Source organism: Hoplias malabaricus, chromosome X2 (genome assembly GCF_029633855.1).
Source record: "Hoplias malabaricus isolate fHopMal1 chromosome X2, fHopMal1.hap1, whole genome shotgun sequence".
Lineage (NCBI taxonomy): Eukaryota > Metazoa > Chordata > Actinopteri > Characiformes > Erythrinidae > Hoplias > Hoplias malabaricus.
Window position 1 is genome coordinate 28,857,899 of NC_089819.1, and position 12,207 is coordinate 28,870,105.

At 40.6% G+C, this 12,207-nt stretch overlaps 1 protein-coding gene across 1 annotated transcript; it reads right to left on the minus strand.

Annotated features, from left to right (window-relative positions):
- Positions 1 to 887: 887 nt before the first annotated feature.
- Positions 888 to 12,207, minus strand: LOC136676774 (BRI3-binding protein-like). Its single transcript, XM_066653993.1, has 3 exons — positions 11,902 to 12,207; positions 11,168 to 11,270; positions 888 to 8,280 (listed from the first exon to the last, which is right to left on the minus strand). Exons 1-3 carry the CDS (start codon positions 12,073 to 12,075, stop codon positions 7,862 to 7,864), a joined length of 696 nt encoding a protein of 231 aa, XP_066510090.1. The 5' UTR covers positions 12,076 to 12,207; the 3' UTR covers positions 888 to 7,861.

A 12,207-nucleotide genomic window follows, 5' to 3' on the forward strand; every position in this document is an offset into this window, starting at 1 on the left:
AGCCGGACCGCCATTAGCCACATAGCCATTAGCCACATAGCCGCTGTCACAGAGGGGTTTCTGTCATTTCAAAAACAGGAAAAGCCCAAAGTACATCCCCTTGTCATTGGAAGGTCTGGAGAAGCTTTGGTGCTTCATATCAATGTCTGGTGTTTATTCTGTGATCCTTGTGTTTTACAGAAAAAACAGAGCAGGTAATAAATGCAGAAATGAAAAAAGGAGCACAAAGTTCTGTTCATAAAATATAACAACGTCATCAGTGTTTTTCTTCTTCGTTTTCTTTAAAGATAAACACTAGACGATCTACCACCAAAAGAACAAAGACCAAGAACGGTTTGTTGATTTAAGAGTTAACAGTTACTTATTTATTCAGTGAAACAGGTTCAAACATGTGAGGTTTAATGTGGCTGTGTCTCTCCACCACAAAGACACACACTCGGGTGAAATAAGATTCAGCAGTGCACCTCTCTCTGTGAGAAATAACACTGTGGAAATGTTGCTGAGTTCAGAGGCGTCCTGCTGAGTTTGTGAACTAACCAACGAGCCAAACACAGCCCCAGAAACACACACAAATGGAGCGTGTTCCTGCTTACTTCCTATTATTCAGCCATGGTTCGAGCTGAAGAACCTACTGTTCTTTGTTTTTTGTTGGTGGAAAAACGCAGAACTGCTCCAAATTTAGTTTAGTGTGAAATATGTCTGACCTTACAAGAGAACCTGTAGTAGCGCCTCCTTAAGTTATCTCTGTGAAATACGGCTGAACTAACAGTTCCTACTCGCACATTTACCTTTCAACAATAAGAGTCACTCACTCAAACGACTCTTCTAGAAATATTACTCGCTTTTACATCACATGGATTTGGAATGAGAAATAAAAATCAAATAACCATCTGTTTTTCATTTTTAATATGTTTTTTAAATGAAAATAGAATGATCAAAATGTGCACAGACCCTTGGGTCAATTCTTCACGAATCCTTTTTCTAAAGAAAACCCCCAAAAAGCTCTCACTGGATCATTACAACACTTTTCATTTCACTGAAGTCTCAGGGCTTTGTTTTGTCTCAAAGAAACTCTTTAATTAGAACATGAACGGATATTTACAGCAAATTAAGCCAACAGCAGTAACAACATTATGGGTGAGGATTAAAAATAAGAAAATACAATTCATAAAAATAAAACTAATAATAATAATAATAATAATAATAATAATAATATATTAGAAAACTAAACCTGATCTAGAACCTGTTAAAGAGTTCACAGATGGAAACACTACTATCATTTTAAACATCAGATAAAATTCAGATTCACGGTCAAATCAATAAATCAATAACTCAAATCACATTCAGTTACAAACAGCATTTGGCACTGGCACGTGTCGTCAGGAGGATCTCACTGGGCAAAGAAAACCACGCATCTCCATCATATTTGTCCAGATTTGTATTGTTCTGCATCATTCAAACACATCACTGGCTCTTTTTTCTTCACGTTTTTATTACCCTTTAATTGTATTTCACTTTGTTGTGTTTATTCTTAATATTATTAATCATAGTTTTTCCTATTAAACACAATGATATATATATATATTGTTATATTATTATTATAATTATTATTATTAATATTATTATTAGGCTGTATGAAAATATTACAATAGAAAGACCAAAAATAATGCTCCAAAATGGGCTTCTTATATAAATATAAGAACAAAATATCTTTGCATTAATTTGCATTAAAAGCAAAAAAAAAAAAACATTTAATAAATATCAATTCGATAACTACTTTGGAGATACTTTTTTTTTGTTTTGGAGAGGAATGGAGAGACTGGACAGTGACAAAGTAAAAGTCTCAAACTGTCCTCTGATTACCTTATGTATATTTTTACAGATGCATATGACTCTATTTGAAATATAAGAAATGGGTACGGTTAAAGTGACAGTTTCACAAAAATGGGTTTTATCTTGAATGTAGTCAATTAGCAAAAACATGGTTGGTGGCTAAAGCTAGCCTTAGCACTGAAGCTAATGTAGCTAACAACTGACCTATAAATAAATAAGTAAAACATCATAATAAGGTGCGAATTTAAATTATTACAACACACTATTATCTACAAATATGGACTAAAGGATGTCTCAGTTTTAGCTAAACACCTCTTTGCTAATTAAATACATTTGAAACAAGAACAAAAATGATAAACCTTTGATTTTCTGCCAAACTATCACTTTAACATCCAGGTGGATGACACTTATTGCTTCATCAGTTGAGTCACATTTGTAAGTATTTGAACCCTGATTGGCTGTTGTGTTCCAAAATAGCAGCGATGTTGCCTAGTGACTAGTGGTTAGCAAGACTTGTCTAGCTAGTATACAACGTAATAAAATGCGCAGTTTTCTCCTGTGAGGTTTTTCACATTATCAAACAGCCGGATAAACTGACACCTAATAGACTATATATGCCACTCATTCTGTATTAAACCCTATTTAAAATATTGCTGCCCCTGTGTGGGTGACCCGCTCTACAGAGCATAAACTGGGGCTACAAAACTGAGGCAGCAAAACAATTTGATTAGCATTTATATTGACAGCAGTTAAATATGTACCACAGTGCAATGTCATGTGAGTGTATATGCAACTTTTTAGCCAATAGCAAATCTTGCTAATCACATGCAGACTACACCTCCACATTAGTTTAAAGAAATTATGGTAAAATCAAAATACAAAAACAATACAAACCCATTCTTTCAATAATTATTTAGATTCATGACAATACTAAAATGCAGATATGTCAGAAAAAAAGGGGAGGGTTGGGGATGCGGATAATGTAACCCAACAGTGCAGTAAAGAATTGGTAATGGACTTCATAACTTCGTAACATGGAAAAACAGCATTAGCTCCAGACGTTTAGGTACACGCACAGCGCAAAAACACAACACAAGACAATTCTCTTCATCATAATCTCAAATCATAATTCATTACAAACACAGAGTAGAAATGTACTGCATGTCACAAAATGACACGTTAATGTAGGGTCGCACTGACACAACGTTGCTTCGATATTTCGATAAATGACCCAGTAACAGCATTATAAAAAAATTAAAGGAGATGAATGCAGAATTACAGAATTGACCAATCCATGCTACACCCACAAATACGTTCATCTGTAGCTAAAAATACCCTTCAGCTTGATGAGAAACGCCATTTCTGTTTATATCACAATACCTATATACTAGTTTTACAAACTAACGTAGCATTTTAGCACTACACCCTTCTGAGTAAATATAAATGATTCACTGGGTTACGTTCTCAATATATGGAGTGCGCTTCATCCTGAAACACCAACACTACCGACTTGAGCTCTGTTTTGTAGATAATTCATAAAAAATTAATAATTTCTCATTTGTTTATATTTGATTAATTAATAACGAATTATAGACAAATGGTACTAACGTCTAATTTGAGGTATTTTGTTATAGATTCAGTGTAAATATAAGTATTGTGATATAAAATTAGTCTAAATTTAGGTTTTGCTTGTCCAACCTAGCAACAGTAACTATGGAGAATCAATTTTTTTGGTGGAGCTTCAAGAGGTCAATTGTAATATATATATAAAATAAACAGCACTGATGCACCCTTTCTTAAATACTGACAACTTACAACACTTCACTCTTCACAAAACAAAGTCGTACAGACACATTACAATGATTTTTTTTTTACCTTCAAAAATGTTTAGCAATTAATAATAATTCAAACACGCTATTACGAATAAACCGCTTGCCAACAACTAGAACAGTTGAGAGAAATAGAAAAAATATAACTGAAGTTTATATTAAAAAAGCAAGCAGACACGTGCTAAAATATAAAAATAAACACTCACTAAAAACACACGCACAGCTGCAGTGATCTGTAACGATGGCCGACTGCAGTTTATTGGGACAATCTTCAGTGTTTAACATAATCCCAACCCAAAATGAATGTACACAGCTTCCAATTTTATCCCAAATGTCATTAGCTTTCAGCTACGAGGCTAATGCATCAAGAATAGAATATTAGCTTTTCTAAACAGTTTAGCATGGCTAAAACTGCCTCAAACCACAGCTTTATTAATTAACCTCTAATTCATTATCTTCATTGTCTGGTCTCAGACAATGTATTTCACACATAAACACACAAATTCTACCATCAAACTGGCTGCTACTTTTTTAGCGAAGCTTGTTAGCATTAGCCTCATAGTTCCAGTGTAAAACCAAGGTACAAAGTACAGAGTGCATTTGGTTAAGTTATTAACTTCATAACTTCAAATTAACTTCAGTTAACAAAACGTATTTAAATTGAAATACAACTGTATAACTGTATAATTTCAAAAAGTCTCAGCTACAGGCAACAATTGGGATAATTAGGAAAAATGAAAATTAGAATTGTTTTGGTCACCATTTCAAAATTTATGACAATCTTTCCATGTCATGTTTCATTCAAAGTATTATTAATATTTAGTTCTTTTAAATTATATATCTAATAACCGTTACATAAACAGCTTTAGTTGATTAAAAAAAACTAAAAGGATTTTCTGAGGAAATAATACACAGACCCTCTCACAGACACTATTTCACTCAAAATGCTACAACGCTTCTATCCAGTTATTTCTTTTATAAACTGGGGACTAAGCTCATGAATAAATTAACTCAGATAGTAACAGTTAAAAACAATACATATTTTTGGAACTAGGTAAAGCTTTAGCTCTTCAGAATATTCCCACATTTTTCTAGCTAGGCATTCCACCGTTTTATTTTTATACCACAGAAAAAACATATGAAATGGGGCTTTTGGAGCAGCAGCACACGAGCCTAAGTTTACCATGCCTAATGCCAAGTGCCAGCAAGAGGGGCATAAAACTGGCATTCAGCTCTGTGTTCTCTGGAGTGAAGGAGCTCCAGCCTGTACCTCTGGGACAAGTTGAAATGGTGTTTCATACGTTAGCACCTGACCTCAGTAAAACTCTGTTTAGTGTAAAGCCTTCCCAGAAAAGCAGAGACTGTTACTCCACCACAGTATATATTTCTCATCATTATTCTTCTCTATTTTTAATAAAAGGTTGAGAGAAGCTGTGCAACTCTGATATTTCACCAAACTGTTCATTTTAACCTGGAAGTCTGGCAGATAACACTGCGCCAGGGACCGTGGCCAGGCTCCAGTTTTACTGATAAACTGATTTCCACAGAGATGCTGACCCAAATAACACCAGCACTGACCTCAGCGGACTTTGATTTAAAGCTGGAATGGTGGAAATTAGCATTAGCAGTGGACGGATGGGTGAATGGATGGATGGATAGAGAGAAAGTGGCTCAACTTCACATGCTCCCTGAGTATTTATATGCCAATTTACAGTGGAACATCTTTAAAGGAGCAATAAGTCATTTCCTCCAATGACGATCCTTCAAGTTAATGTTATCAGTTAATACCCAACAGAGCAGGGCCCCCCCACCACTGATACACCCAGGCCTGCTCTTTTATCCTTTGACTTTATAGTGACACCTATTGGGCTGGATGTGTCAGGGATTCAGTAATAAATCTATGGTAACTATGGCCACTATCCTCACGGATTTTGTAATTTTTTATGAACAAAAAAAACGACTGATTGCTCCTTTAATGGTGCTTATGCTGCACTACGCTCTTCTGCTCAATCCACACACTGAGATCAAAGTCAATATTAATACAAACACACTGTTTTTAAAAATGGAAATCAGTGTTTAACTTAAAGTAAATATCGTGGCGCCTCAGTATCCAGACTTTACTGATATTCAGTGTTAAGTTAATGTCGTCTGAAGCGGTTTTTAAAACTGAACATAAGTTCACATCTTTAAAAGAAGGTTACTTTTATTCCTGAAATGTTTAAATTACTATTTTTCCCTCAAATACGATAAACTCAGCAAATAAACTGAATTTTTACAACGAAACGTTTCCTTTTAGAGAATGTGTTCCCTTACTTTTTATTTAAATTTAACTAATCATTTGTTCAGACTTTTCCTGTTGTGTGAGGTTTAACTTTTAACTTTAAAAATTAAAAAAGATCTTCAAGTCTTTACAAAGTATGAGATTTTCCAAATGCTAAAATCAAGCTGAAAATAAAAGAGTATTCATCTGTGAACATGCTCACAACTTTCAAACACACCCACACACTAACAACACACACGCACACAGAAGTAAAGCAAAGTAAAAGTCCTGATATTCACCAGAGGGGTCTATTGCTATAAAGGAATGGTATCAGTTAAGAAACTAACTCCAGTGCGCTCTTATACAGCATTAATGATGATAATAATAATCAATACCATCTTTCTGTCCGCAAACGTGTGTTTATACAGCTCTGGTATTTTTACTAACGTTCTGTAACATAATAATGTTTTGAAAAAAAGCTGGAAATGGAAATGCGTCCTCACCACTGATGATAAATATTTAAATTATTTTCATAAACGACACTGACGTGACTCTCCTTTAGCCACAACATCACCATCAAATCCCAAGGAGGTAGGGACAACAAGAGGTTAGAAAAGGCAGACATCTCGTGATATTATTCATAAAAGGACAGTTCCCCAGTAACCAACATTCCTGCATAATTAAGCGATAAAGATGTAAACAAATTGGTTTGGTGTTTTACAGAAATGTACAGAGTTCGAATAGTTGACAGTGAGGGTGAATGGAACCAGACGTCCTCCTCTAAACACTCCACACAGAACGTGATGTGATTAACTGGTGGTAAACCCTAGTTCTGACGAGGCGTCGGTTTTTAAATACCTTCCTGGAGCAGGCACCTGCAGGAAAACCTTCTGAGATTTCACAGCAGTTTTCCAACATCACCTTCATGGTCACGGTTTGGAGCGGTGATGGTGTGTGTTGATGTGGAGGACAGAGAGACATCTCGCTCCATTCAGCAACGCTGGAACAAAAGCAGATTCTCTACGATCAACCACTTCACGCCAAAACACTCCGCACCACTTTGTTTACATCTGAGACACTGAATCATGGAGGAATCCACCTTTAAATGCAGACAGTGTTTTGACTGAAAACTCAATCTGAAATGACTCCCCGCTCCTTATTAAGTGGGCAAACTTTTGGATGTTATCATACTGCACTCAAACAATGCACAGTGTGTCCTGTAGGGGGCACTGCTAGTCATGGCTTGATCCCAAATGGCTCAACGGTGGGTCTGTAATTCACTGTCAGTGCAGAAAGCCTTTATTTCAAGACCTAGGGCACTAAATAGGAAGTAGGGAGCCTTTTGAGATTTAGACAAAATCTTAGACAGAAAGAAGGAGGAATATTATTCACAGAATGGAATGGAAACAGGAACCGAATCCAGTGTAAAAACTCGGTATAAACGGTGGCCGATCGTTTTATTTCATCGTTCTAATCGTTAAACTGGTATTAAATGTGTTTCAGTGGCTGCTCTTTGAACTGGTCTTTGATCAGAAAAGTTGTTGTTGCTGGAACTCACAAAGAAAATGAAAAAGCCAAAATAAACACATTTCTCTATAAGGGTCTAGTTTTATGGAAAAAACATCACATTTATCTTTCGATTAACGTTTTTATCCCCAGTCATTTTGCTCTTGGGGGACAAGGAGGGAGTGGTGACGTGGCCGAAGTCTGTAATAGCGTTTGTATACGTGATATATCCTGGATATTATAAATCACACATTATAATAATATTAAATAATGCATATTAATGATAAATTAAGTGATTTATTGAAAAACAAGAGAAGGCAATGTTTTCACCTGTTTTTCAGTTCATTCTGTGTAAAATATTATTTGACTTTACTTCCTTTCCACCCCTGCCCCCTACGAGGACAGGCCCCGCCCCCGGGCCTAAGCAGCGACCTCATTGGTCGGTGGTCCTCTCGAGGCTGTCAATGACCCTGCTGAGGCGGATGTTGAGGAGGCGGATCTGAGTGTCCAGGTGATCGATCTTCTCCTCCAGGGAGCTGGGGCCTGATTTGCGCCAGTAGGCTCCCACGGGGCCAGTCATGAAATACACCGCCATGACCAGGCAGAGGGGCAGAATAGCCCTCTCTGGGTCACCCTCGAACTTCTGCAGGATGTAGAGGCAGGACAGGGCGAAGAGGGACACCCGAGCCAGCCAGAAAAACCTCCCGAATATGATGTGGAGCAGGTAGAAAAATCCCCCCAGGAACAGGGACAGAACCCAGTACAACACCAGCACAGCCGCCACCAGCACCAGAGCTCGAGCAGGGGAACTGGACACAGACGCCGGGCTGAAATACTGAGTCAAGTTTGAGGCTGGAGGAGTGAGAGATGGCAGGGGGAGAGAGTGGTGACAGAGAGGGAGAGAGAGAGAGAGAGAGAGAAAGAGAAGGAAAGGGGTAATTAGATAATTAGCTCAAACCAGAGAAACAGACACAGAGACCTAATTAATCAAACCCATAAACTGTCCATCCATTATCTGTAACCCTTATCCAGTTCAGGGTCACGGTGGGTCCAGAGCCTACCTGGAATCATTGGGCGCAAGTCAGGAATACACCCTGGAGGGGGCGCCAGTCCTTCACAAGGCAACACACCCATTCACACATTCACTCACACACTCACACCTACGGACACTTTTTTGAGTCACCAATCACCTACCAACATGTGTTTTTGGAGCGTGGGAGGAAACCGGAGCACCCGGAGGAAACCCACGCAGACACAGGGAGAACACACCACACTCCTCACAGACAGTCACCCGGAGGAAACCCACAAAGACACAGGGAGAACACACCACACTCCTCACAGACAGTCACCCGGAGGAAACCCACACAGACACAGAGAGAACACACCACACTCCTCACAGACAGTCACCCGGAGGAAACCCACAAAGACACAGGGAGAACACACAACACTCCTCACAGACAGTCACCCGGAGGAAACCCACAAAGACACAGAGAGAACACACCACACTCCTCACAGACAGTCACCCGGAGGAAACCCACGCAGACACAGAGAGAACACACCACACTCCTCACAGACAGTCACCAGGAGGAAACCCACGCAGACACAGAGAGAACACACCACACTCCTCACAGACAGTCACCCGGAGGAAACCCACAAAGACACAGGGAGAACACACCACACTCCTCACAGACAATCACCCGGAGGAAACCCACGCAGACACAGGGAGAACACACCACACTCCTCACAGACAGTCACCCGGAGGAAACCCACACAGACACAGAGAGAACACACCACACTCCTCACAGACAGTCACCCGGAGGAAACCCACAAAGACACAGGGAGAACACAACACACTCCTCACAGACAGTCACCCGGAGGAAACCCACGCAGACACAGGGAGAACACACGACACTCCTCACAGATAGTCACCAGGAGGAAACCCACACAGACACAGGGAGAACACACCACACTCCTCACAGACAGTCACCCGGAGGAAACCCACAAAGACACAGGGAGAACACACCACACTCCTCACAGACAGTCACCCGGAGGAAACCCACACAGACACAGGGAGAACATACCACACTCCTCACAGACAGTCACCCGGAGGAAACCCACAAAGACACAGGGAGAACACACCACACTCCTCACAGACAGTCACCCAGAGAAAACCCACGCAGACACAGAGAGAACACACCACACTCCTCACAGACAGTCACCCGGAGGAAACCCACAAAGACACAGGGAGAACACACCACACTCCTCACAGACATCTACACCACTCGCTGCACCCGCAAAGCACTCAGCATTGTGGGAGATCACACACACTCCTCAACCTACTGCCGTCTGGAAAAAGGTATCGAAGCATTCGAGCCCTCACATCCAGACTCCGTAACAGCTTCTTCCCACATGCTATCAGACTCCTGAACACCTAGAGACTGAGACTGGACTGAAGAAGCGCACGCACACAAACACACACACACACAACTTCACAAAACACTGGTCTGTTGGACTGAAAATGAGTGTACTGTTTACACATGTCCTGTTTACATCATGGTTCCATCCAGTTACCGTTTACAGCACAAATACACTTTAAATTGCCCCTAGTGCACTTCTTCTACTACTAGTTCTTAATAGAATCACATACTGAATTTTCAGTCGAATTCAAATATTGACCCCCCACAACTACACTTTTCATTGTTGTTCTAATTGCTCTTATATTTTTTTGAGGTTTATAATTTATATTTCGTTATTGTGCTCTGAAAACATTGTCCTCGAAACAGGAATAATAATTAAACACCTTAGATCTTAAACAACCACGACATGCTTCAACAGTGACCTCTGGAGTAAAGGGAATCATTGGTTAAAGTATTAAACAGAACGATGAATAATGTCAGAAAATGACGTGTGAACTTTGTAAAATAATAGAGAGTGTGTGAGAAGTAAAGGAACGGAGTGTGGCAGCAGTGGCTCGTGTGGCTTTTAAAGTGTGGTGTCTGAAGAGTGAAAGGAGACAGTTAGAAGCATAGAAACAAACAGTATTTAAATACAACTTTGAGCTTGTGACACAATGATTTTGTTTGAAAAATACTTCTCACAAGTTCAAGTTTGGAAATGGGAAATAATGGTTTGCAGCTGTAGAAGTGTTTAAGTGTTCAGTTAAAACATAGCTGTGTCACGTGAACGGAGTGTGTGGAGGAACTGTACGGTTTGTAAATACGGTGCCACGGCGTTCACTCTGGAGCCAGTGGAGAACAGAGCTCTATCTGTGTGAGGCCTCGAGTCTCATATGAACAGAGACTGAAGGAGGAATCGTGCAGTAAATCAACCTCAGAGCGACAGACTCCAGTATTCAGTTTTAAATGTGGAGGAAACACAGCCATCACTCCATTCATCTGCGACTTTCTCAAACAGTGTGTGTGTGTGTGTGATGCAATCTGAGCCGTTTCTGTTACACCACAGTCCTTGGGTATTTAGAAAGGTGTGTATAAGTAATTATTATAACTATTATAGGGGTGTAAACGAGAGCGGTGTAATGGAGAGGAGGGGTGTAAATGAGAGAAGAAAGCAGAAGATGGATAGGAAGGCCAAAGAGGAGGGTGGTGGTGGTGGATGTGATGAAGGAGGCAGTGACATGTCGGTTGCTGGTGTGAGAACACACAGGGGACACAGTGAGGTGGAGATGGTTGATCCGCTGTGGTGTCTCTTCACAGAAGCGGATTTAAACAGAAAAACTCACAGTCAATCCCCATAACGTCCAGGAGGTCTGTCCACAGCTTCCACAGCGTCTCCAGAAAAGAGTCGACTCCATGCACAAACCTCTCTGTGGTTTTGGAGAAGAACTGAGGAGAAAAGAATGGAAAGATCTTATTGATTCTGCAGAATTACAACACTCTCGCTGTTCTCCTGACGCTCTGGAGACCTGGGCTTTAAGGGACGTTTGGACAGTTACTGCATTAATCAATGAAATCAGGATCTAAACTGAGTTAGGAATGAACATTGTTGCCTTACAGTCTGCATTTCCCCCGACACTAACACAATTATCATATAATTACCACACAATTAGCAGCAGAACTAGATTATAGTATTAATACATCATTAATAATAATCACATTCTACAAAGAAAAGATAACACTTTATTGATCCATAGGGAAACTGTACACAGTGTGTGTGTACCCTGTGCACTGCTCTATATGTATGCATGTGTGTGTGTGTGTGTGTGCGTACCCTGTGCACGGCTCTGGTGCTGTGTGTGTGTGTGTATACCCTGTGCACGGCTCTGGTGCTGTGTGTGTATACCCTGTGCACGGCTCTGGTGCTGTGTGTGTGTGTGTGTGTGTATACCCTGTGCACGACTCTGGTGCTGTGTGTGTGTGTGTGTGTGTGTACCCTGTGCACGGCTCTTGTGCTGTGTGTGTGTGTGTGTGTGTACCCTGTGCACGGCTCTGGTGCTCTGTGTGTGTGTGTGTGTACCCTGTGCACGGCTCTGGTGCTGTCCTCTCCCAGTGTGTTACTCAGGGTGTTGTACAGTGTGCTGGCCGCCCTCCGGAGGCTGTTCCCGCTGTTCCCGCTGTTCTCTCGGCGGCTCCTCCCTCCCTCCGCCACCAGCACACACAGCATCACCGTCACTAACACCAGGAGCCTCATCTCCGATCAGAATTATCGATTAAACCCGAATCTGCCGAACAAACCGATCAATCAATTCGCGCACGGACCACCTTCAGCACCCAGGAACTGGAGGGAGAGAGAGAGCGCCTTCCGCAAGAGGACAGAAACACA

Excerpts from the sequence above, each read along its gene's own strand:
- LOC136676774 (XM_066653993.1), bottom strand. The coding sequence starts at position 12,075 with ATGAGGCTCCTGGTGTTAGTGACGGTGATGCTGTGTGTGCTGGTGGCG. Across the intron at positions 11,271-11,901 it reads GCACCAGAGCCGTGCACAGG|TTCTTCTCCAAAACCACAGA; the intron begins GTACACACACAC and ends TTTTCTCCTCAG. Across the intron at positions 8,281-11,167 it reads GGACGTTATGGGGATTGACT|CCTCAAACTTGACTCAGTAT; the intron begins GTGAGTTTTTCT and ends TCACTCCTCCAG.